Below are 27,883 nucleotides of genomic sequence, written 5' to 3'. Positions count from 1 at the left end.
CTTTTCCATTAGTACATTACGTCACCGGAGAGGCCTGTGAGGCTGTAAAAGTAGGCAGTCCACATTAGCACGTTCCTTTAGGTCACACAGGGGCTCGATTCTTAAGTCACGCTGCCTACTATTGAAAGGTTTTACGTGTCCCATCCAAACTATGAGAACTTCAAGCATTCTAAAATTAGCTGATGACTTGACTATTAAGAGGGCGTAATATAATTCGGTGCTCTCTAGGACCTGCTTAGTGTGGTTTGCTTCTGTTCAGTTATTGTGATATCAATTAGTTACATCCGAGGCACAGGATTTCTGTTTAGGAAAACTGTAAGTTCACTCAACAGTAAATCTCAGCAGAAGGTGGTAATCACTCTAAAAATACAACCGAAATACACAAAACCACTTTCGTAGATCTGAGGCTATCTAAGTACAATATATATTGTTTTTTCCCCATTTTCAGCCAGCTTTTAACTTTTGAGGACATTTGTATTCCTTTTATCTTTTATTCATCACATTTTATTATCATTAACATTATTATTATTATTAGTAGTAGTAGTAGTAGTAGTGGTGGCAATGGTAGTGGTATTACAGACATGCAAGCAAATATATGTCAAAGGTTGCTGTGTAAAAGGGAAGGCAACCTAAGAAATATGGGCATGTACAAATTGTGGTGTTTCTCACTGGGCCTAACCTAACCACATGACAGGAATATGTTTTCTTCCTTATTTGTCTGCTGATTTATTCAAAATACAAAGGAACTTAAAATAAAGTCTGACGTCAATTGTTGTAAGAGTTGCCTCACTCTCACCTCTTTCCCTCCTTTGGTATGACATCAGTAACATGCTACATGTTCATGGCCCTTACTATCATACTCCAGATATAAGGAACAATGAACACATGTGAGTTTCTACAAAGGAAGGTTAGCATTTTGTACTGCAATGTATGTCAGGTTGGAAAATGTGGCAAGGTGCCCACTATCCACAGTGTAGTATAGCCACCATATTGGTCTTTGCAAGGGTAACAGGCTACTCCATTGGGTTTGCTTGGTTGGTTGGAAGGGTGGAAGGGTTGGAAGGGTGCTGTGTTCTAGGTGGGCTAAGTGGGAGGTGTTTTGGTGCCATAATTGATCAGAACGGTTGCAATATTATCCTATGATATGTTGCTTCATGTCAGCATATAGTGGGACAAAAATGAGTGAGGGAACATTGAAAGGTCCTGTTGTGTTTTGTTGGAGGGGTGTGGGGTACAGTGTGGTATGAGAATGTCACATTTTTCTGTTGTGCATGATTGGCAGGGGGTTCACCTACCTTGATGTTGCAAATTTCAGCTGCATTTATGCACAGAATGGAACAAAGAAGAGTGACAAGTAGCTGTGCATGTGTTAACGCCTGTCATATTTGAAGGGGATTTTTCAAACGTTTTACAGTGACTATTTTGTGATGTCCAGACCCTCCTTGTGATTGCCAATTGCTATGTCCGCAGGCTATTGAAGCCCTTCGTCATCTGTTGTGGTGAAAGATGAACATGGGATCCCTAAGAGATTGGGATCTGGGATTGGAAGCCATCCATCATTGATAAACACATGAAAATAGAATCAATCAGCAGGACTAGATGGTAGTCCGAAAATATGTACAGCCACCTTCTCCAGCTAGACCAATGTTTGGAGGAATTTTCTGCCAGGTTCAACCTGGAGTTTGGTCTCCCGAAGTAGGAGTCAACGCACAAGCGGGCAAAAGGAGTGCAGGTGGGCAACCCACAAGCCAGAAAAAAGCTGTCAAGCTTTGCTTGCAAGGAAAGAAAATAGAACAGCTGAAAAAAAACAGTTAAACAACTCTCTCCACCAATAACAAGAATAATAAGCCAACTAAAGAAATAAGAACTTGCTATATAAAAAGCTTCAGGATAAAATGAAAAAGGAAGTAGATAGCAAATGGGCCAATTTACATGTTGTTATAAAAACAAAGGTTGCCAGGAAATTTTGGCTCATAATCAAAGATCTTTCTGCCAAGAATCCTCAGCTAGCGAAATCCAATATAGTCCCTGCTAATTGAGTGAAATACATAGAAACACTGTACATTGACAGCAGTTTATCAAAGACAAGGACACTTACTGAGGATATCATCCAGTCTATGTGTCCAGGTTATGCCAATCCAGGTCACGCTCAAGATAGTGGAAAAGACCATCAGACTATCTCAGCACTACGGAGCAGCTGACCCGAATAGCATTCCAGCATCTATCTTTAAGCTGTCACTTGCGATGAGCGCAAAGACATTGATATCCCTGTATAGCTTGTGTCTCATTGGAAAAGGTGGTCTCAGAGAGTAGGAGGGGCTCTTTATTAGTCCCGATCCATAAACATGGAGAATTTAACTCCCCAAACAGTTTCAAGTTATTTGATCTACTGGATGTTGAAGTGAAATGTTTTGATAGAATTTTAAAGCAGAAGCGGGAAAAGTGATCTGCAGAAAACCAAAGAATCCCCTACTCCAAACAGGGTGCCAAAAGGCTGAAACATTGTGGACAATTTGTTATGTTTAACAACATTCACTGATGAGACCAAGTGGTGAGAAATTATTTATGCTGCATCTATTGATTTTACCACCACCTTCGACAAAGTTGTGTGCAAAACTGGGCAAGTGGGGCATACCATCAGCCTTGTTAGCACATATAATCTCCTTATACTCCGACACATAGGTCAAAATTAAGGTGACCTCAAAATGGGCCATGTCAGACAAGATTTTAACTAACAAGGGATTAAAGCCAGGGTGCATCCTCAACCCCTTGCAATTCAATCTATATCTTGCTGATCTGAAATCATATCTGGACGAAGTAAGAGCTTTCCCCCCTCAATTAGCCGTCCAGAAAATAATAATTTTGAAATATGCAGACAATATAGGGCCAATAGATCACACGCCCGTGGGTCTACAGAGATCAGATGAGGCATTAGCCTGCTATTGCCGAATAAATAACATCTTTATCAAGCAACCCAACCTAGGGTCGTGATTTTTGGTTGCAAACTAATTAAGAGTGGTCGCTGGTCTTTGAATAAAGAGCACTTAGAGAGATTGTCAGCCTATAAATATCCAGGGGTTTGGTTGGATTAGAGAGACAAAATATTCCCCATATAAATGCCTTAAAGAGCTTTACCCAATCCCGGACCCGAGCTTTCCAACAATTACACAAGAGCCTGGTTTGCTCGGATACAAGGGCTTTAACAAAGATTGTTAACAGTAAATGAATGCCCACCTTGGCCAATGGTGCTAGCACCTTTAAGAACAAGCTTGATACCTAGCTGGATAATGTGCAGTGCAAATGATTTGACACTTTTATTCTCTTCCAGATTGCACTAGACCTTGTTAAATCAAATTAGAATTCGATTTCACAAGGCAACATCTGCTACTTAAAGAACTCCACTTGGAGCCACTACTTTGACACCTCCATGACTAAAGTGGAGGCTGAAGAATTATGGATGGTGAGCCCCCCTCAAAAACAAACTTCTAGACTCCTGTCAATGCAAGCAAAAATAATATCAGCAGACCTTGACAGAAAGAACTTGGTCAAAAAGTTTCTGTATGATGTGCCATCTTTGCCATACTATTTATCTCAAGTATTATCCATGGTGCAGAATAGGCAATTAATGTGGGTAAACTTTTGGGCTAATTCTGCTGAACCACGTCCGATATGGGAGGTTGAGTGGCGGCACGGATAGCACTGGTAGACTACGTTGCCTGGCGGAGAAGTCACTTAGCCATGTATTAGGCACCTGTAAGAAGCTGCTGCGGATTAACAAATTATGATTGTGAAAGATTTTCAGAATCCTGAACATACATATGTGTAATGAGGAGATTGACTTTTGCCTAAAGGGAGAATCAACCCAGCTGTCAGCACTGTTCCTAAAGTTCCTAAAGGCAGCCATAAAGAAACTGATCAATGTATCTTTTGAAATTGTGTCAGCTAGGAGCCCTCCTAAATACGATTGTGTTACAAAGCCTAGCATCTAAAGCACATGTAATGCCCTTTAATCCCGGCTTCTTCAGTTCTAGGGCTATTTGAGGGCACATCAGCTTTTGGGCTTTGCGCTTTAAGCAAGTCCTTTTGATATGTGTTCCAAGAGGTTCATAAGAATAATGTTCTGCTGTAACAGAATTGAATCAAGCCAGTTTGGAGAACAAATAAGTAGTGCCCGCTGCCTAGTCCAGCACTTGAAGCACTTTCATTCATGGTTCTGTTAGGGGCCCCGTAAGGAAGCTATTCCGTTTTCATTAGTTCAGCCCTTGATGCCCTTTACTACTTTGGGGCTGCTTCCCTTAGATTTTGGGGCATTGGAAGGATCAGCAACCCATAGGTGAGGCTTTTTAGATTGTATAAGTAGCGGTATACTAATGTTATAAACAACTTATGAGTATGGATTTGAACATCGCCGAGTTGTCTCAGGTAGCAATTATTGCACAGTTCCGCACTAGAGATGGGTGATAAATTCTGCTTCGCTGGCGGAGTTCGCAGAGTTTTGCCCACTCCGTGTTACACTTGTAACACGGAGTTCTGCCAAAACTCCACCAACCACTGTGTGGTGTAGTTTTTCTCATGTGCGGCTCATCAACATTAAGTTAGTGAGCGAGAATTGGCATCCCCTAGTTAGATTTTTGGGCTCTAGGATGGCACCTGGTGGGATTTTCTTAAAACGGGTGGTAGCAGGCAGTCGCAACCATTTACGGGGAGAAAGCTGCAGCTCACGTTTAGAGATGTGCAGCTTAAGTAGATAATCTACTTGAGCGGCAGCAAAGCAGCAGCGCCCTCTGACGCACCATGTGGTGCCATTTGTTCAGATTTTGCGGAGCGGAACAAGCACTGGGTGCTAAAAATCAGTGTGACATGGCGATCGTGCCCGCTCGTGGAACTCTGCGGCATCTAGTGGAGTTTTCAAGTAACTCCATGGAATTCTGTAGTGTGAAACTCCATGAGTTCTGCCCACCTTATTCAGCACTTCATTGAACTTGACCACCGTTGAAGTGGACTTCCTCTGTTTCTAGACCGTTTGATGTGATAATCGATGCTTGGGTTTTATTCTGAGATAATTATCTTTAGCCTGCATTTAAAGGGAATCATAAGGTTACTAATGGGCACCAGAATGAATCTGAAGCTGGTTGAGCCTTTATAGGTAGCCACCCTTGTACAGCCTAGCCCCTGAAGCACTTACCCCCACCCCTTCAGCATTAGGTTAGACTCTTAGTAAGATGAAGTTGCAATACTTCAGGAGCACATGTTTTTTATTGGAGAGGCTACACTAACATGTGGCCCCAAAAGACAATAAAAAAAGAACTTGTTACATATTTAAAGACTACTGGATTGGTATTGGCCATTGGCCCTTTTGGGACTTCGTTGTATAATATATATTATGATGAAAATTACAAAAAAAGGGTTTTTAAATTATTATGTTAAAGGAACCTGTTCAGCTCGTTCCGTTGCAAATTTGCACTTTACGAGATGTTTTACGTATTTCTGTATTTTGGGTGCGTAATTTTCATGATTTAAATAATTGTACTATCAGCTAATAACATCAATTAATCTGTGAACAAGTGAATTATAAAGAAAACACAAGACAGCTCCTTTTGTGTGAATCAAAATCCTTTTTTTTGTGACAGAAAGGATTTTAACGTATAACAATCAGCAAACGTGTTTGACTAATGGGTTATTTGGAACCTTTGAGCTTCTGTGCTGCTGGACCTCTGTAAAATGTGTGATAAAGAACTGCCCTTCAAGCATAAATAAGGCCTTCCTCGTACTCTGCCATGTGCTCTAATGTGGAGTGCCACCGGGTCATAGATTGCCATCTGTTGGACATGAAGCAGCATTTGTACCTCCTTCCTGAATTCCAGATGGTCATAGATGCACCTTCTCTTATCTGAGAGGGAGGTCCATTGTTTTTCTGCCTGTATGGAGAAGGAGGTTCGACCCGTGCATTTCCTCTGTTGCATTGGACCATCAGTCAAGGCGCCAGTTTTTCCATAAAGGGCCTTGGGGGAAGGGTAGAGAGACATGAGGGTGGAGCATCTTGCCATGGGTAGCCAGTGAAGCGCTTGGAGGTTGTGAGATGTGGCTCCCTAGGCTAAAGTATACAAGTGTCTTTCTGTAGATTTTTAATTCCTTGCATTTTTTTTTGAACAAGTAACAACAGAACCAATGCACAGAGTATCTGTATTCTAATCAAGAGTATGGGTTTGCAAAATGTGTGTAATTTGCTTTTGCGTAAATTATGTGAAATTTCAAAACATTACAGAAAATGCCTATCTAATTTCTTGCTAAACTTTTGTCACAATCTGCAATTTCTTGCTAAACTTTTGTCTGCAGGAAGCATTTAAACAAAAGTACTGCGAACAACAGCAATGTCATACTGTTGTTCCTGTGCGTGAATGGCACATTTCACTGTGGATGTTTACTGCGAATGGTGCTTAATTAAGAAAAGTGGCATAAAGGCAAACATTTGGGAACTTATGCAAAACAAATATCACATAACATTCCTGAAATTATTTAAGTTTTTCCCAGACCTAATCAAGACATGAGGAGGGCAATAGAGGCCTGAAGTTTAATTGGGAAACATAGATGAGGGAAGATGTGCTGAGGAACACTTACTTGTATGTTGTAGAAAACAGCTCTTGTTACTTAGATCACTTGGGGGACAAGGAAAAGTTGGAATACATCATTACTCCCAGGTTTCTTACTTTATTCGATGCTGCTGGTGTTCGGCCTAATTTTTGAGGTAAGATGGTTGTAGGCTTCCAGTTTTTCCATTTTGCACAGGTTAATATTTCTGTTCTAGAAGAGTTCAGGGGACCACTCATACCCTGTTGGGCTGATGCTCTTAGGCAGTCAACTAGTCCTGGGATGATTATGCAGCTTAAAGATGATATGAATGCCACCAATATAGTTGCAGAAGGTTTGGTTGAAGGGCTTCATGAAGTCTGGAGGTAGGGGGAGGGACGCATGGAAGAGCAGTGGTGAGATTATCAGTACTATTGATGTTGAGAGCAGATCCTGTAAATGTTAACAGCAAGAGGTTTTGGAGATGTTTTACAGTTTAAAGGGGTTCATTTGATATCGGTTCTTCTACTCTACATCAGAGGCGTAACACAGACCCCCCGCAGCCCCCGTGGTGCGGGGACGCCCGAGCTGCAGGGGGCCCCCCACAGCACAATAATCTGGCCCAAAAGCTCAGATTAGATCCAGAGTGGGGGCCCTCCGTGTACGTGGCAGGGGTGCCCCCTCAACTTTCGCTACGCCACTGCTCTACATAGGTGGTAATAGTGGAAAGATGCAACAAAGGCAACAGACAGGTCAGAGAAGAGAAGTGCAGCAACTCCATTCCTGTTCATTGTAGTCTTCAGGTCACTTCAGTTGGAAATTAAGGTGGATTTAGTGCTTCTCCTGATAGATTGTTTCCGAAACTCACACATCTAATTAAATGCATCTCGGTTTTCCTGCAAACAGGCCATTGCAATTAGCTTGCATGGTTTGCTTGATTTTGGTCATTCATCCTGTGGAGTGGCCACATTTAAAGAATGGAAAGGTAGGTGCATGGTATTACAAAGTTGTTTAGAAGGATTCCTGCTTTGTTGGCAGCAGTTGCAGACAGTAGATGCCCTTGTCCACGGGTCATTGGGAAAAGAGGTGCTCCATTAGGATCAAGATGAGAAGGGTTTGGCAAATATTTTGCTGAAATGCATAAAGAGCAAAGTTCACCATAAAAATCCACTTTGCAAGCAGACTACAAAAAGAGTGGATTCCTCCCCAGATAATGGGGAGTAAACTAATGTGCAGGTGGCTTGCACCTCACCAAATTGGAAACAAGTCTGGTATTAAAAAGACTGCTGTAAGAAACTCAGTTATTAGTTAAGGAGTGTGACTACCCACCTTAAGCAATAAACACAATCCTTGTCAGGGTGAACCCATTGGGGTCACAAAATTAACCTGAGCTCAACCCTCTGGTAGTTATGGCACAGAGTAGACTGGCTCAATTTAGAGGGAATGTGCAAACTACCTATGCAGTACCAAAACAGTAATATAATCAAAACACAAAAAAAGAACAATTCAAAACCATTTGAGAAGAGTGGGGCAAATTTTATTAAATGCAATTACACCAGGACAGCAACTACCCAACAAGGGGAACATGAGATATGCATTTTTAAAGTTTTAAATAAAAATAGTGCCATAGAAAGTTATGCACCCATGGGCCACTGGACGAGGTTTGATCCAGTCGGTGATTTTACCTTGAGACTTAGTCAAAACTCAACTCTCAGTGGAGAAAGATAAGACTTGAGCCGAAGATGACTCTACAAGGCTTGATAGCCATTGGATGAGGTCTCAGTGAAGCAGTTGGTTGTTGATGTAAAAAGATCAGAGCAGGAGAAATTCAAATCTTGTGTCAAGGAAAGGACCTGCCGGATACTTTTGGCACCTTCCCCTGTCAAGATTTTGTCATTTGCACTTAATCCCTTTTTTGGAGCGGGGGCAAGGCTGCAGGCTGTAGATGAATAAGGCTCAATAAGGTCAGATACCATCCCTGTGATGTTTCGCCAATGAGGATTTGCTATGGTGAAAAAGCTCTGAGTTAGGAATTCCTGAATCTTTAGCCCACAGGCATAGCAGGTTTGTCATGGTCCTTCGTGGGATGTCAGAAACAAAAGTTTCAAAGTCCTAGGTTTTCAAGGGTGGAAGGAGAAGTCCAACCAGATGCATCCAAGGCTTCCTGAACCTCAGTAACATCACTTGGGTGAAGTTGCAGCCAGCATGGATTGTGGAGGGGAGTCAGGCATGAGGGGTCGCGTGGAGGGTCACGATTGCGGGAGGGGTGCCGGAGCACAATTAAAAAAAACTACATTAAAGTCACTTACTGTTAGATTTGGGGGTCTCTAGTTGGCAGAAGTAGGTACCTTTGACCAAATAGGGACCCTGCTTCTAGTCAGGGTAAGGGGGTACACTCCTAAAATAACCCCTGTTCACCCCCTTGGTAGCTTGGCACGAGCAGACAGGCTTATCTCAGAGGCAGTGTGTAAATATTTGTGAACACATACAGTAATATAGTGACAAGACTACAAAGGGAAGCCACACAGGTAGTATTATAAAAATAGGTATCTTTTATATAGATTTAAAACAAGACCATAAACGACAAAAATCCACAATACTGTACTCTAAAAATGGTAGAAATAGCTAAGTTCTCTTAAGATGGTAAATGCGACACTTTATGTCCAATGTACCTTTGGATGCGTAATGCTATACAACAAAAGAGTTGCAGGAAAGGTGATGCGTCGTTTCCTTACATGCAAGAACGGGGATGCGTTGGTTCCCTACTCCGGGGGAGGTGATGCATCGGTTCCCAACTGCTGCGTAGGGGACAGTGATGCGTCAGTTCCTTTACCAGAGGGGAGGTGATGCGTCGGTTTTTCTCTGCGCGGGGAGGTGATGCGTCGGTTTTTTACTGCGCTTCTGTGGCGATGCGGCTAGCAACGCCGTGATGCAATGCAGATCTGGTGCAATGAAACAAAGATGGCGTCTTCTTGTTATTGCAACAAAGAAGGGGTGATGCGTGCACGCCCGACAGCCGTGCAGCGACTCGGTGACAGGCCCTGCGACACGCTTCTCTGGCGATGCGATGGCATCTGCTGTGGCGGCGACACTCCTCTCCAGGGATACTGGGTACCTCGGTGATGCGATGCGACAGTGGCAGCACGATTCCCCAGAGATGTGACGACAGCAGCTGCGGCAGCGACACGCTTCTCTGGTGATGCGATGGCATCTGCTGCGACAGCGACACTCTTCTCCTGGAGTTTTTCTGGATCATCATTCCAGATAAAGAGAATATCGTCGATATAGCGCAACCAATGCTGTATCGACCCAAAGAACGGGGCCACCTCATTATAGATAAATAGGGACTCAAAATATGCCATGTAAATATTGGCCACCGTGGGGGCACAAGATGCCCCCATGCTGACTCCCTTAATCTGTTTAAACAGGTCACCAGATCAATGATAAATGGAACAACACAATCAATGGAATATGTCTGACTGAACCACTCCACAGCTGTGAGGGCTTCAAACTGCGGGATATTGCTGTAGAGTGACTCAATGTCAAGAGAGACAAGTATGTATCTATTGGTGTTAAACGATAGACCTTCTATCTTGTTTATCATGTCTTTGGTGTCTTTGACATGTGACTGGGTTTTGGATATGTGGGGACGCAAGATTTTATCAATGTATTTGAGATGGGTTCTGTAACTGAACCAATCGTGGTGACGATAGGGCAGTACGGAGGATTTATGCTGTCCTTGTGTATCCTGTAGACGCTAGCCGTACAGGGGGAATATGTTCTAAATTGTACTTGAAGTAGCCCTAGGAATTTCACAGCATGTATTTCCCTGCCTAGGTGTCCTTCTCACTAGTATCAGGGGGTCCCTTGTCTTTACAATGAAGACATCTGATAGCACCAGTGACTTCCATGATAGAGAAAGAAAGGCAGGAAGAATTAACAGCCTGCAAACTAATATTAGGGGTGAGTTGACCCTTGCTGTTGTCCAAGGAGTAGATTTGGAAGAAGTGATCAAACCAGTGGACTTCTTATACGACTGGAGCCAGGCTGAACATAGGATCCTCGGCCAAGAAAGAATGGTTGAAGACTCTTCAAAATGCTACACAATTGATAGTGTCACTGGCATGAACGCAACTCATCACAAATGTTATTCTTAAGAGACTCTATTATCACCTTCAGCACTAACTTATACTGAGTTCTTAAGCTTTGGATCTCCTCCCTTTTTCCCGGGCTCAGTTTAAGTGCTGTTGTTAGGACACCCAGGCTTTAGAGCATTTCAGGCTAAACCACCAGAGTCTGGTAATAGAAGAAAAGCCAGAGGTACGAAAAGTAAGGACAAGTCTGACCCCAGCATAAAAAGGGCGAAAAGGCAGTGAGAATATCCTTTGGACAAAGGTCGGGGTTAAGACAGTGCGTCACTTTGGCACTTAATTGACCAAAAAGTGTCTCCCAGAATTTGTCTGGAACCATTTTCGACCACCTAAGCTGTCTCCCCTGATCCAAAGGCATCAGAAGTTCCGGATAATAGGTCAGTAGGGGGGGGGGGTGTTGCTGGATCTGAAGTGTTAAAATTAGCACAAGTGGATTGTGGTCTAGCCTGTCTATTTAGAACAATAATACTCCGGGAAGCTAAAAGGCGAGACATAGAAATCAGTATATTATCCTCAGTTGATTCTGCTACTTTACCAACATATTGGGGGCTACCTGGGCACTGGGTATATCCAGATTCTGTGGATTAGGCAATTTAACAGCTCACCGTGAGATGTGTGTTCAAAGTGGGAAATTGAGGACGTGTCTTCAGCCAAGGGGTCCTGAAAAACAAAGCAAGGTCCTAGGCAAGGATCGATGTTAAGATCGCCCTTAACCATTGTAGAGACTTTTTTAGCTTGGTTCACTCCTCGAAGAATGAATGCTTAAATTTCTTTATGACAGCGCCTGCCTTGAAAATAGCACCAGAATAAGAAAGGTGACAATTAGGATTGTAAATATTTACAATTAGCATCAAGGAACTATCTGAGAAAATTTGTAAAACTGCCCGACATAGGGACAGTTTGTCTCCATTTCAGTCACCACACAGTTTAGTGCACGGGAAATTAAGGTGCACAACCCGCCTTTGCCTGCCTGGTGGGGGACGGTAATGCAGGCTGGAAAAACTGGGTGAAGTTAGATAAAAAAAGAGACCAGGTTTCCTGAAACCTAAAACATGAAAGGGATTGGTAAAATCTAACCAGTTTGGATCTGTGATCTTAGCCTTTCACCCAGCTATGGTCCAAGAAAGGAACCTCAGCTGATCCCTAAAGTGGGACTCTATAGGGCCGACCCCTGCTGCATCTTCCTCTGGTGTCCTCTCTGCCCCCAGATTAATGCTGGGTAGTCAATCTACTTCCTCCAAGGAACCCAGGATTTCGAAAGTATTAGATGTGGTAAGGGGGGGCTGAGTTCTCCCTGAAGGGCCCATAGAAAAACACAAGAGGACCCTGGGGAGCGGTGGCATGACAAAAGCTGTGCACACCTGAGCCAGAAGGGGTAGGGCAGGCACAATGCTAGTGGGGGAACCTACCATGTACGGCTTAGGTGGTCTGGGGCACGTGAGGCAAATGAGAGCCACTCATCATAGTACCCTTGCCTGGCTTATAGAAAAAAAAACATAGGACACATATCAATGCTCAGGACCACTGTGCCCTGGGAAGAAGACTGAATTCTAGCAGCAGCCCACCTGTTATTAAAATTCACCAGAACAATGGTACCTACAGGAGGGGGATCGTTAGTAGAGTTAGCCAGGATTGAGTATAATGAGTTCATTATCTACAATTTCGCTGGCCAATTACCAGAATATGATTTAACCTTTCCTATTCTTCCAAGGGCTTAACACCGGTTGGCTGAGTGGCAGGATTTTCTATCATCACTGCTACATGGAGATTAGCCACAGTGAAGTCAACCATTAGTCCCCTTCCTGTTGCTCGATTGCCAAGGAGCCATACTATGGCTGTGCTAAAATAAGAATAGCGCCCTGAATGCTACTGTCACCAACAACCGGGGTTTACACATCATGACATGTTTAATATTCATATTACATTTTTCTCAAGTTATCTTTTTGCTTAATGGTAACTTTCGTGTCTTCACCTCTGAATTCCAGCTAAGTCTACTTTAAGTATGCTGCTACACTGTTGCTATACTGAAGCCTATTTTCTAAAATCTAAATGTAATTGCTCTTGGCTTATTCACTTGCTTATCTGGTTATTCCCAGATCTCTTTTTGATCTCTATGTGTCCTATTGTCCAGGATGTCATTTTCAGTCATTGTCACATCATCCAATATGTTATGTCACATCTTGTGCTATGCATACATCTCTGACCCTCCATCCCTCTCCCTTTCTCCCAATTCCCTTTATTGCCCCCACCCTTTCTTGTTCCCCATACCCCCCCTTCCATCAGTTACTCCTTTATTTGTATTTTTCAATCAATAAATAATTTTTGCACTACAAAGTCAGTGCACAGTTTGGGGCCACCTTTTGCAAATCGAATAATAGTACATCAGGCCTCTATTTCTCAATTATAACTATACTGAAAGAGAACATCCATGACTTTAATTCTATGAGCTCTGGTCTTGGGAGGATAATGAGTAAATGAAGGAATGCTTTTTATGGCTGAAATTTTGAAAGATAGACATCTGAGCTTGTTAGTTAACAATCATTTTGTTGAAGGGTCAATGTGATAAGGAGTCAGACCCATAAGTAAGAGAGAGACATGCACATGTGTGTATGCTATCTCTGTGTCAAATGGTATTAAAAAGACATTAGGGTCAATACAAAGGCATTTTTGAGCATGCAAAGTAGTACTACAGGAGTACTATTCCACGTACTCATAAAAACCTTTGTGAAATGCCCAATTACCTGTGAGTAAAAGTGCAAAGAGGGCACAGTCCTTTATAATTGTACTACCGATATATGAACATAATCCATAAATGTTCCCATTAGTTTCCCAAATTAGACTATTTGGGGCTAATTCAACATAGTATTTAAGAGAATTTGCAGAGATACTACAGAAGTACTACTTCATGTTCTGCCAGTGCCTTTGTGAATCTGCCACAATGTCTAAATCATCTGATATCAACTGTTAATACTATTATTTCTCAGACTAGAAACATTTAAATACTGTATTTGATCTTCCTGCACTGTTATAAGAAGAACAGTGCCCACCAACTGACAAACACGAATCACATGCCAACTTCCCACTTCCAGACTTCCACCTAGTGGTTAATTGGTATTGGCTCTATACAAGGGGTGGCCGATGAATATTTCCCAAACGTTTGGTGAGGGATTCGTGTTTCTGTACTGACAAGAAATGTGTTGCAGTGCCGACCTCATTTGATGATGGGAATGTAAGTATTAGACATAACATTTACATTGAATACTACAGCTAGTATGTATACATTTCTATTTAGCAAGTCACAGGCAAGTAAATCAACTAGTCAGTTTAGACAGAATAGCATTATTTAATAAATTATTTCAATTTATTTTTGCGGTGACTATCTATTTAGCAACAGCATCTAAATGTACAATATGAAACGATCCAAGTGTCATTTATAATTTCACGAGAATCTGTTCTTTAAATCTCTACGTTGTCTTTGAAGGAAACAGCTGACATGTGTTTCGTTATGATTAGTAACTTCTTCAAGGCTTGAAAAGTCCAGAAAGAAACGGCAGTGCAAATCTCTAAAGGATGTTTCCAAATATATAGGAGGCACCCGTACCTTATGTATTAATCAAAACCAATAACCAAGGACATATATTTCGGCCAATCTCAAAGATAATGATCTTGTGGGAAGGGTACCCTCTTATCTGATATCTGCCCGTATTGGTCCTTCCACAGAGGTTAATTAGTAGTCAGTATCTTTCATAGGTGTGGCATATATTTTTAGAATATACGACGCTCAACTGAAGGTCCTATACACCCTGTTAAGGATATCTACACGCCCCATGGGAGGAGAGTGAGAAGGAGACCCCTGTATTCACACTTTCATCAAGGTGCGTCTCTCGCCGTAACCTAGATGCGTCTGTTCTCAATCCCCTGGGCCTCCTGATCTGAGCATCAGGGACATAAAAGGCTCCCCAACCAGCCCCTGGACCTAGTTGCCGCCAGTTCCTGACCCCCAAGTGGTACCTTTCAGATCCTGGACCTTTTTATTGGGTCACGGGCTCTTGAAATCAAGTTTTTTTGGGCTCTTTGCCACCGTGAACGGGCCGTTCACCCCGCAACCATGCCGCTTGGACAGAAATTCAGCATGAACCTCTATCAGCCTTCTCTTCACACAGCAAGCATCAATCACCCGTGGAGGACCTCCAACGCGAAGCACCAACCCGCCCATCCTTGACACCCAGCCAGCTCTTCACTCCACACCAATCACCGCCAATGACGCTCTCTTTGCTCCCTGCAACCCTTCAACACAAATGGAACTCTTGTCACAGAACTTGAAAAGGTAAATCTTCAGCAGGAAAAATCCAAGATTGTATCTGACCTGCTCTCCCTTGCGGTAGGACTTTGACCCAGTCCAGTGCAACCAGATAGCCGTGGTTGGCGCTTCATGCTTTTAGGGACTACATTGCAGTTTATCCTTTAAAACTTCATGACTCCAGTTCTACTGATAGGATCTTTGTCGTTTTGGTCTTGTTTTATTTATTAACCCCTTCAGTGCCTGCCCCTTTCCCCGCCCTGTGCCGACCGTTTCATTAGCGGGCGGGGTTTATGACGAGCTGGTCTCGTCATGGGCACAGCGCAACCGCGGCCCATGACGAGACCAGCTCGTCATGGGCATTGAAGAGGTTAAAATTAAGCTCAATTTTGTAACTGGTTTGGGATATTTTTGTTTGTCGATTTCACTGTTTTACTGTTTGTAGTGTTGATCAAATACTTTACACATTGCGTCTAAGTTAAGCCTGACTGCTCTATGCCAAGCTACTAGGGGGTGAGCAGGGGAAACAGCATTTACAATGCATGCTTTAGATAGCATGCCATTACAACGCGTCGTTACTACGACTGCGCTTTTATAACGCAAACCATTACATCGCAAGTCGTTACAATGACTTGTTGTAGGGGGCAGAAGGTCTTGGATTTACAATCCAGCACCTTCCCTGCTGTTGCACAAACTGGAGTAGGAATAGTAAATTTAACTATTCCTAAATCCAGCGCGCCCCCTACAGCAAGTCGTTGTAATGTGTGATGTAATGGTTCGCGTTGTAAGAACGCGGTTGTTGTAACGACCACATTGTAATGGCATGCGATCGAAAGCTTGCGTTTCAAAGAGATATATCAGATGAGCACAGGTTAATTTGGTGTTTGGTTGTGCTTTACCCTGACTAGGATTGTGGTTGTGGGTTGACCAGTCAACTAGTAACCCAATTTATAACATTGAGGGCATAAATCTGTTCATGGGCAACCTTTTTATTTGGCAATGACACATATGTTGTTTCTCACCCCTCAGATGCACACTATCTAACGTGCAGGATTCAAGAATGCTCAGAGACTACCAAGAGTGGACCGTTTTCCAGACCCATAGATGTTAGCTCTTTGGTCGTACAAGATGAATATATCTTCATTCAGGTAGGCACGAAAATGCTGATTATTTTGCACTTATTTTTTCCTTTAAATTGGCGTGTTGCAGATAACTGGGATAAAGAATGCCTGTCGCTTCATCACGCCCACAACCTTCTGGTAGAAATAAGAGCTGTAATTTAAAAAAAAACACAGCACGAGTAAAAAAAGCCCTGAATATAAATATCAGTGGCAGATGCTTAGCATCACTACCAATAAGAGTGTGTGGATGGCTGCCAGGGAATGTTATGGATAATCAACACAAAATCAAGCTCTGGTTTTCGTTGAGTGCTTAATCTATCATGGCGAGTCTGCTGGGATAAATCTACCCTCCTCTCTGAGCCGCCAGGAACGTGCACAGTTCTTACCCAAGAGGGCGCTTTAATTGCGAAAGCGAAAAAAAGCTGTTTTGCACAATCGTCTTTTCCTAGCAATTTAGCCCTGTTCAAGATACGTATAAACAATAATTAAAGAGTAATGCAGAGGCCGGGAGGTGTTACTGGCCCAGACTATTTGCTGATAAAAATTTTTTTTCACTCTGCATAATTATCAAGTGAATACAAAAGGATAATTGCGTAGTTTCCACCTGCTCAGAAATACAATACTTAACTTTTAAATCTACATTAAACAGTACGGCGTATTCTAATACGCACTCCGCTGAGTCCTCACCCTTACAACCCACATAAACACATGTTTGCTATTGGAAATGTTCACATATATCATTTGCTAGTACGAACATAATGCGTCAAGGGTGGAATATGTATCTTGTGATTAAAAATTAATGTACGTAATTAGTTTGGTAATTGCAATGGCAGACTTCATTTATAAATATGCATAGTCAAAATGGAAAATGACTGCTTACTGTGGCCTGTTCAGACTCCCGCGAGAATCACTTTGGTCTGTAATGTGTGCGGAAAATGTTGGCTGCTGAACACGAGGTGGATCGTAAAAGATGCAAATTGTTTTGAACATTTGCTTTGATGTATTTGAGGGCAATGGCATAACATTAGACTAGCCTAATGCAAGCAAAGTATAGTTATGTATGCTGAGCCTGCAAGGTTTGCATCAAATAAGGTATATGAATATTATCTCCAGATAGCTCGGTTTATGAGCGCAAAATTACCCAGGTTTAGCTTCCTTTGGGTCTTGCCTTTCAGACTGACAGAGAGACAGGGTATGCTTGGGTGCGAAATACCTACTGTCGGCTTACAGAGAACTTACGGGCCACCCATTGCTTAATATTGATTGGCTGTGTCACTCTTATTTGCTTGCTTGCTTGCTTCTCATTTGATGGATTGCTTTCCTCTTCTGTTTGTCTCTCCCCTGGAGCATAACCTCTTTACCATCCTGACTTGTATCTTTCCAATGCTCATATTAGGGGACCTCTTTTTGTTCCAGCACTCAATGGAATTGCATGTATGTTCTTGCTCTGTGTGTGTTTTTTTCCCTAATGCACCCCCCACTCTCCCCAAGCAAGGACTGATGCAGAGAGCACCATGTGTCATCTGACATAGAGGAATCACCAAGAGAGAGAAAGTGGGGCCTGAGGGTGGTATGGGACCTTTCCAGAAATCATCTTATCAGAGGACAATGTGACACCATAGAACTCTGCAGGATCAGTGTGTTTTAGTGAAATAAAGTAACAAGATGCTATTTAAAAAAATAAAGAAAAGAAGTGAATTGGCCAGGGTATTTGTATCTGCTAATGTCCCCAAAGACAATCTTTAAGAAAAATCAAAGGAGCTCTGACCGGTGTCTGGTTAAAGCTTCTTCAGTGAGACAGGCAGGGGAGAGCTCCCCGGACTTATGAGATCACAACCCAGGACCCAGGAAGTTTGAGACTTGGGAGGCTGGTAACTAGAGTCCATGGCCAGGGGCTCCCCCCCCTCCTCCACCAGGGCCAGCTAGATTTCTGGTCAGGGCCTGTAGCAAAGCCTCTTAGCCCAGGGAGGCTCGGGACAATTCCCTTGGCCTGCTGGACCCTTTTCCGAGCTCGAGGTGACACAGAAGGCCTGAGAACAGGGCCCATGGACATGGCCTTCCACCCCAGGGCCTGTTTAGAGCTTCTTAAACCAGACAGGCAGAGAAGGTCTTCCCAGACTAGTGGGACCCACTCCAAGGCACTTTGAGACACAACGAGCTGGAGTACGGAGCACAGGACCTGGGGTTCCACCCCAGAGCCAGCTGCAGTTCTGACCCCTGGACTGTCAAGAGCTACTAAACCCAGACAGGCCTTGGTGGCACCCCGTTCTCAGCACTTTGAGGTATGGCCGGCCATAGAATTAAGGACAAGGCCTGGAGTTTCTACCTCACTACCAGCAGGAGGTCTGACCTGGGACCCAGTCAGAGATTCTTAACCCAGACAGGCAGGGGCAATCTCCCTGAGCCTTTGGGACCCTGTCTTGGGCACTTTGAGACACAATGGGCTTTGGCCCATCATGAACAGAGACCAGGGGTGGAGGCTTCCACCCCAGGGCCATATGGAGCTCTGGCTGGGAGCTCAGTCAAAGTTTCTTAAGACTTCCTGGTCACTTTGAGACATGGCAGCCCAGAGAACAGGGCTGGTGGCTTTCATTACAGGCTGAGCCAGAGCTCTGACCTGGGGTCCCACTTAGAGCTTCTTAAGCCACACAGGCAGTGGAGATCTTGCCGGGCTTGAGGGTTCTCTTCCTGAATACATTAAGAGATAGCAGGTCAGAGAACTGACCCCAGAGCTGGAGCTACCACCCCAGTGCCAGCTGGAGCCCTGACTCAAGGCGTGGTCAGAGCTTCTTCACCCACACAGCAAGGGGAGACCTCCTCGGGCCTGTGGGACCCTGTTTTGGGCTATCAGTGACACAGTGAGCCAGAGAACTGAGTCCAAGTCCAGGTGTTTCCACCCCAGTGCCAGCCAGAGCCCTGATCGGGGGCCTGGTCAAAGCTTTTTAATGCAACCTAGTAGAGGAGCCTATCTGGGCCTGCAGGACCCCATCCTGGGAACTTGGAACATGGGAACAGGAGAATATAGCCCAAGGCCAGGGGCTTCTAGCCTGGACCAGCCAGAGCTCTGACTGGTGCGTGGTCATAACTTCTTAATGCAGACAGGCAGGGGAGACCTCCCTAAGGTTGCAGGCCACCTTTCCGGGTGCTTTGAGACACAGCTGGCCAGAGAAAGGAGTCCTGGGCTGGGAGCTACCACCTTCTCGGCCAGACGGAGGTCTGATCTGGGGCTTGGTCAGAACTTCTTAACCCAGCCAAGCTGGGGAGCCCTCCCAGATGCTGCAGAGCCCCATTCTTGTTACTTTGCAAAATAGTAGGCTGGAAAATGGATCCCACGACAAGGACTTCTATCCAAGGGCCAACTGCAGCTCTGACCCAAGGCCTGGTCAAAGATTCTTAACCCGCCCAAGCAGGGAAGCCCTCCACAGGTCTGTGGGAACCTGTCCTGTGACACTTTCCAAAATGTCAAGTCGAAGCACAGTCCCCAGATCTCAAAGCGCTTCACCAAGACCCATCTGAGTACTGCCCATTCTTGTAATCTGTGCCAACCGAGTGACAGAGGTTGACATTCAAAGGACCATATCTGGCCTCCTAGAGCCATTACTGGGCTTGAAGCTTCGAATAAGCCCTCATAAACACTTCTAAGGCAGCTTCGATTGCTAAACACTTAGTCATCTCAAGGAAGTAATGCATTTTCTTTATTTTAAGTGCAAAACAGTACTTTTGTTTGTGCAGGTATAGTAAATGTCTCACAGGCTCCATTTCACACACCCCTAATTATAATTTCACACAGCTGTAGACATTTGTAAAGCATAAATTGATACACTCAGTATTAGTACAAAAATCATTTTTGAAAATGTATACTATCATTTCAAAAGCACCTGCTGCCGCGTTCCTGGCCTCACAGAAATTTTCACACATCAATTAAAATGTCAAGATAAATCCGGTGATTAATGGTCTTCCTGGAAAGAGACCAGAGGTTTGTCTAGTGGAAGTTTTGACTCATTCTAGGGTAGTGCAGAGGGTTACGATGCCTCCTGCTAAGAACATGTATCATGCAAATAAAGAAGTGCATATAATGTAAAAAGGTTTGGGGGTTGCTACTTCTGTAAGCTAGATCCTTTTGTTACTTGTCATTTTTAAGTCAAAACCCTAATATAGAACATTGACTATTAACTATCATGCTAGAGCTGCATGTAAACTGCAAGGTAAATGTTAGAGCTATACGTTTTTTCTGCCCACTCTTTCATCATCCTAATCTTGTGAAAAGGGTTCATTTGAGTAGAAAACAATTCTTATTATGAAAGAGAACCCCTAACGATGTTACGTTTTAAATTCTGATTTTGTGCTTTTCCAGAATAAGGACTCAAACTATATTGCCTAGCAGTATCGATGACATATACACTGATATACACAAATATGATTGTCTCTGTGCAATGTGTGTGTGGTGTAAAGTGCTCTGACACCTTACACTGGTATGAGTGGTGCTATAAATCCAAATGGCACTGTTAAAGGGTGCTAGTGAGGGAATCCGTGGCAGAGGTGGCCATTGGGGGGGCGGCAACAGACATTGTCGCACAGGGCGCCACCAGCGCTAAAGCCGGCCCTGTTTTAAATGCTATGAGCGGAGTCTAGTGTTTGAACTGTCAGCAGAACAATTACAATCTGATGTTATAAAGGCAAAATCTATTTTACGGTCCTATGTATTAATTGTGAAAGTACGCTCAGCACAGACTGTTTAAAGCACAAACACAAAAAGCTCTTATCTCAGACAATACAATTACAGTGTTAACAAGTAGCCATAAGCATAAACATAAGTTTGAAATGCCAACAGTGCTAACACTTCACATAATTGTTTCTTGCACTAAAACTGAGATGTCCGCAAGTGACAAACTATGGGTGACTTTACACAAGTTATGTAATTCAGCTGTTAAAATAAACCAGTAGTTTATCACTGTCTACAATATAAATACTACTCACTACCTTTATGTAGCCAAGCCCCACTATGAGCCATTGACCAAATGTTTGCTTCATCGCTTACCCACACCTTTCCCTCATAAGAAAGAAGCCATGCCTCATGCATCTCCTAGATTTTAGGGCCAGATGTACAAAAACTGGTTGTAAAATATTGGTCACAACTTTGACAAGTAAAGAAGTTTGCAAACTGACCTTTGCAGTAATAGGTTAGTTCATAAAAGTTTGATTTTTGAGGTCACCAGTTGTAACTCATGTCTTTTGCATTTGAAAAGTGGAGAACATATGTTTTCCTTATTTCTTAATATATTAAAACAGTTTATCTTGATGTAGATTTCGTTTGTGCCACCATACAATAATTATTGCAGCAGAAGGAGAATGCAAATGGATTTGCACGTTTTCATTTGTTTTTCACCTGTACACCATTTCCTTAATGAGAACCTAGAAATCCCTTATGGGAGAAGCAGAGGCAGCAGTAGCAACTCGGTTCAACTCGGAGCTTATATGTTCATATTTGTTATTGTAACATCTTTTGTTACCATCCTGTTTCATTGGTTTACAAGTTAATATACAAAAATTAATCAGAAAAAAGGGAAGATGCTAATCAGTTCATCAAGCTGTAACAAATACGGAAAAAGATCAAAGTATGACCAACCATCTTAGCAGCTCTTACTTAAATCTTTCCTACTACTTCTACACTGAAAGACATATGTGGTAGTCAAGATGCACATGCCACCCTCCAATAACGATGAGATAACTGGGTAGGACTCTTTCTCTAGGAAACAATTTTTCATGTTGCTCATTGATGTCCCAAGTATGCTTTGAGGTGAGCTTGAAAGAGAGTGCAGTGTGGTGAGTTGGTATTTTCAGGCTGCAGTGTGTTGAGGGTGCTAATGTCCATAGAGTGACTTGCAACTGCAAGCACTTCTGAAAGTCATCATACAATATACTATTGAGCAGTGTAATGGATGTGTGCTTCTAGGATTTAGTGCAATGGGGATGGCTAGGTTCAGTGAACTTTGTAGGCTTAACATCTCTTAAATGCATTGCAGTGAATTTGGTTAGTCTTTCAGGATGCACTGCAGTTGAATAGTGTTGTGCTTTGGTGTCCTTAGGAAGCAAGCCAGTATTCCTCTTTACTGAAAGAAAGCTCTTGTTTTCTTTCTGAAGATTTTGATAATATTCCAAAAAACTTTCATCACTATCTTCAATTTCTCCTCATATGACACATTTGTGTTTGTCACCTACCCTTCCAAGTTAAATTGATGCTTTTTGGGCCCAATTTAGTAATTTTTTTAATAGGTCAGCCAATCTTTGGAATTTAATTTTAGAATTTTTGAGATAATATGGTACTTCTGGAATATGCCTCCAAGGCATCTGACATCAGTACTTGAGTGTCATACGCTGCACTGTCCTTAAAAAAGGCCAATTCTGGGAATAAACGACACAAGAACCAAACTACCACCAGGTCTGGTTCATTGCCTGACATTGGAAATAACATAAATGGAATGGTCTCTTCTATATAAAGCAACAGAACTTTTTTTTTTGCCACTAATTTAACAAAAGCATGATTTTTGTATTGAATCTATCCTTAGTTAATATGAAGAACATGTTTCTGCTTCAGATGTGCTTTTAAGAAAACAGTGGTTGTTACTTGTCCGTGATATGTTGTTGTGCAAAGATCCCTCTGTAAAAGGGAAATATGCAAATAAACTTTGTGCAAGTGCTTGACATTGTGCTTAGGAAAGCTTTGCAAAATCTTGCAAATAAGATATCTGGTAAACCTTTCCAAATTGGCTGGGTTTGATTAGAGTGAAAATGGTCTTTCTACGTAGTTGAAATGATCGCACACTGTGGAAAAAATCTTCCCTCGGGGGAAAGGAAGGACAAACATGGAAACCAGGTAACCTATCAGTGAAGGGAGACAATGAAAACGTTTGTTAACCCTTTCCGAACTGTGTGGCCGTTTTACTGAGTGGGCGGAGTTCGGACAGCCCCCGGCCGTCCTCCGCACACGCCCACCATGATGACGGATGGCCGGGGGCCGTCTGAAGCACACAAGGGGTTAAACTATGCAGAGAAAAACACTTTGTACACCACAGTATTAAATGCTCAGGAGCAAAATGAAATAAAAGTGCAGTCAGTAACAAGTTTTGGTCAACACCTCATTGAGTGCCAATCAATAGGCTGCTAATTGAGCATGTACAAATATATATAAGGGGTTGATTAGATAACGGCGGTTGGCGTACTTCTGTCACAACGGGGATGGATATCCAATACGCTGAAACAGAAATCCCATAATATCCTATAGGATTTAGATTATGGCAGACAGGATATCCGTCCCCGTTGAGATGGAGTAACCCGTCCGTCGATATCTAAATCAGGCTCTAAGTTTGAAAGATTTTACTAGGAGGTCACACTAGTATTGTATCTGTACCTGTACTGTACCTGTAGAGGTCCCCGAAAATATACAAAAACATACAATTATGAGTTTAGTGGATTGGCTTGTCCTCAATAATTAACCTCAGTACTTAATCTACTTTTGATACTTTTTACCCTGAAATCCTCCTTCATATGCAGAAGGTCTTTCCACCGTAATCCTTGGTCCAATCCATGCAGGGCTTTGTGACGCGTCTTGAATAAATTCATCTTGTTCACTCATTCTGAGTCCTTGCTGGGTACTGTAAATTGTTTTTGTTATCTCAGCTTAACAAGACAATTGACATATAACTCTAAGACACTGCTTTCATGCTTTACCTTGATTCATGATACATTTGTGATAAGTATTGTTTCCAAAATTCTCTCATTTTCTACGATGACTGGATCATCAGCTCATCAAAACAGTCATTATTCCTTGCACTTGTTATTGTGGACCTTGTATGCATTTCCATTAGCATTCATCAACAGAGAACAAATATTGCTATGTTCCAAGCCAATTGTATGATTATTAGATTTAATGTAGTTATAGGTGCTGATATCAAAGCCATTTGTTTTGTCATTTTTCTATTCTTATACTAATATTTCTTTTAAGATTTGGAATATGGGCATGGTAATATGTTGATATCACATATAGAGTGAAATAAAGCATGCATTTTAAATCTATCACTTCCAGTATTATCTTTTAACAGTATTAGTTCTCAAAAGTCCCATCATTCAAAAATTGGTGTGAAACATCATATTCTCTATCGAAATATGTACAAACAGATGAAACAAAGCCATCAAATCAAATTCTGTTATTTTTCATGACTCTAAGTTATTAAACAGGAGAGCCGTTGAACTGAGCCACAATTAATACTATAATTGGAAATTTGATTTAACCCCATTGTAATATTTCAAGTTGGTTAGTGTTACTTGCTTGCAGTGCTGAGTAAGAGGTGTATAGCATAACCTGGACCACAACAATTCAATTTACAAAACTGCTGCCAAGAAATATTGTTCACAAAAATATAATCAGCCTAAACTTAAACACGAAAAGAACCTTAAACATATAGAATACTACCCAAATATAAAAGAAATGTTGATTAAAAAACTATCATTTAGAATATACAAAAACATAACTATATTCCATATAACAAATATTTTACAATGACAAAAATACAAAGTAAAACAATAAATATAAAATTGTATTTATTTAATATATTAACACAAAGGTGCCGATTCCGATCCTGTAAAACCCGGGTACGAACTGTCGGACGGAGCGTTTTCACCGTCCGACTCGTACCCGGGAAAACCACCTTACAAACCCGCAAGTACGATTTGTACAGAAACACCATTTCCGTACGAATCGTATAAACACCGACCGGCTAAAATATACCCACAATTCCGATCCGGGACACCGCGTACGCGACATTCGCATGGAGTCAGGCAGCGTTTTACGGATCAACAAGTATGATTCGTACCCACAGCACTTCGCACGGCAATATTTTTACGGGACCCAAAAAGTGCCAGAAAAGCTAAGTATGCCACGATGCACGACGAAAAGGGGGCCCGATACGCACCGTACCCCCATCCATACACGTCCGCACCGTACCCACAGCCCCCCCATGTACGCACCGTACCCCAGCACCCATACATGTACGCTCCGTGCCCCCACCCCCGTATGTACGGTGCGTACCCCCCGCATGTACGGTGCGTACCCCCACCCCCGTATGTACAGTGCGTACCCCCTGCATGTATGGTGCGTACCCCCACCCCCGTATGTACGGTGCGTACCCCCCGCATATACGGTGCATACCCCCACCCCCGTATGTACGGTGCGTACCCCCAACGCACCGTACATACGGGGGTGGGGGTATGCACCGTACATACGGGGGGTACTCACCGTACATGCGGGGGGTACGCACCGTACATACGGGAGTGGGGGTATGCACCGTTCATACTGGGGGGGTGGGGGTACGGTGCGTACAGGTACGGGGCTGTGGTACGGAGGTGGGGTACGGCGCGTACACGTATGGGTGCTGGGGTACGGTGCGTACATGGGGGGCTGGGGGTATGGTGTGGATATATGTGGGAGGGGTGGGGAGCAGGGGTGGGGCCGTGCGACTCGTACCCCTCGCCCAGGTGTGCCCGGGGTAGGGGTGGTGCACAGTTCGCTCCGTACGGGACGTTTTACGATCGTACTTGTGCGCTCGGACTTCAGTTTTACGAATCGTACGTAAAACTGTCCGGGGACGTGTCGTACACTTTTCCCGACGATATTCGGCCGTAAAAACTTTCCGACGCACTCTCGTAGACTTTTCCCGACGCTATTCGTAGATATTTTTCACGTACGAATCGTACTTGGCAGTTTGTACGGTACTTGTACGACTCGTACGTAAAAAAATACGGATACGGGTCGTACGCAAATTATTTTTAACGGATCGGAATCGGCACCAAAGAGGAGTAAATAGAATATAGCAAATCAATATTAAACAAAAAAGGTATCTAACAGTAAACCATAATTTTCAAAAATAAATTAACGCATGCAATAAATCTGATGAAAAAATAAATATATATTGAAACATAACATCAACATAGTTAACCCCTTCAGTGCCCATGACGAGCTGGACTCGTCATGGGCTGCGGTGGCGCTGTGCCCATGACGAGTCCAGCTCGTCATGAACTCCGCCCGCTAATACAAAGCGCGGCACTGGGCGGGGAAAGGGGCGGGCATGCAAGGGGTTAAAAGAACATCTATGTAGATTCTTTCACTGAAAAATCTAAATTAAAAGAGACACTATAGTAAGTGAAAATATCTGTTAAACCATACCATTTTAAATTAAAAAAACTTTTGAAATTCACCAATTATAGTTACCTCAAGTAACTATTACTCGTGCCCTGAAGTAACTGTAGCCCGCAACCCCTCAATGGACGGTGTTGCAAATAATGATGTCATTTTAGATTTCGCAGCAATTTTATCAAACATGTCATACAACATTTCATCAGTGATATGTGCGTTCTTAAACAATGCATGACATTCACATGAGTTATAGTTACTTTAGGACAAAGTTTACAGCTACTTGAGATAACTATGACTGGTGAATGTCATTGGATTTGTTTGTTTAAAATTGTATGTTTTAACTGCCATTTTCACCAACCTTTAAAGTCCCTTTAACCTTTGTTTTTTCTCAGAGTTTCTAAGGATTTTCTTAATGCCAAGTAGGAAAATATTACCATACTTAATTATAACGCCACGTTAACTTTTGGGTTTTTTCAATGAATTTCTGGAATTGTTTTTAACCTAAAGTGATATTTTTTATTAGCATGCGTAATGCCAACCCCAAGCGTGAGTTCAGGCCCTTCGCCCAACCCCCCTTTTGATGTGTGCAGTAGGAGGGTGGGCAAACGACCTGGCACCAAAACCCCTGCAGGTGCACATAGCTAATTATGCGTTGTTACAATATAAACGGTGCCATTTTAAAGTAAGGTAGACCTACTTGCTTTTTCAAAGAGTCAGAACACCAAAATATAAAAAGTGGGCAAATTGATTTTATGATGGGGTAAGCATATTAGCATGTATGAAGCACACCTATTATTTTTGTTAAAAAATGTCAACAATAACTATACTTAAATGTACATTATATAAATGCTCTTATTGCATTGTTTAATAAAAGTGGTTGTGATATTTCTTTGTGAACCCTATTAAAAAAAACATCGACATGTCTTTGAAATGTTCTTGTAACTTTTTTTCAAGCCACAAAATGAGCCGTAGAACCCACCACATTGGGGTCCTGCACTCCAGCTAAACAGCATACAGCTACAGCTCAAAGTGCTATATGCTCTCCAGGGGTCATGGATTTAGTTACCCGGGAGACATGTTGTGTATTTTGTTGAATGATGCTGCACTCCCTGTTTCCCTCACAACATTAAAAACATGATTGATGGTTCATCTGCCCCTTCTATGACACCACACAGCTCTAGAAAATGTCATTAAAAAGCCTTTGTAAGGTATTATAAGGTCCCTTAAAAAAACAGCCATTAATAAACGAGCAGCAACTTTGGAGGTAAAAGACCAAAACCCCTGTATTGCTTATTCATAAAACTATCAAACAATAGACCATAGAAATAAATGAGAATATTTATAAAATAAAAATCTGATTTTTAAACATATAATTCTAACAAAACTTTAAACTGAAACCTGCAATGACCATGCACCTGTGCCATTTTTTTTAAATAAAACCCAATAAATGACATCAAATTTGTAAGTATAAAATGTAAAAACATGCAATGCACATTTAAATATTAAAGGTAATTAACAAAATGTTGTTACTACAATCATTTAATAATATTAATAT

At 42.5% G+C, this 27,883-nt stretch overlaps 1 protein-coding gene across 1 annotated transcript in view; it reads left to right on the top strand.

Moving 5' to 3' along the window:
* SORCS3 (sortilin related VPS10 domain containing receptor 3) overlaps positions 1-27,883 on the top strand; it is a 2,496,310-nt gene that overhangs the window by 1,779,286 nt on the left and 689,141 nt on the right. Inside the window, exon 7 of the mRNA XM_085603452.1 lies at positions 16,048-16,166. Within this exon, the coding sequence (XP_085459578.1) occupies positions 16,048-16,166 (119 nt within the window). The remainder of the gene's footprint in view (positions 1-16,047; positions 16,167-27,883) is intronic.

This window comes from Triturus cristatus, chromosome 1_2, assembly GCF_964204655.1.
Source record: "Triturus cristatus chromosome 1_2, aTriCri1.1, whole genome shotgun sequence".
NCBI classification, from domain to species: Eukaryota; Metazoa; Chordata; class Amphibia; order Caudata; family Salamandridae; genus Triturus; species Triturus cristatus.
The sequence above is the reverse complement of the archived record's forward strand: the minus strand, read 5'-3'. Positions and strand labels throughout refer to the sequence as shown.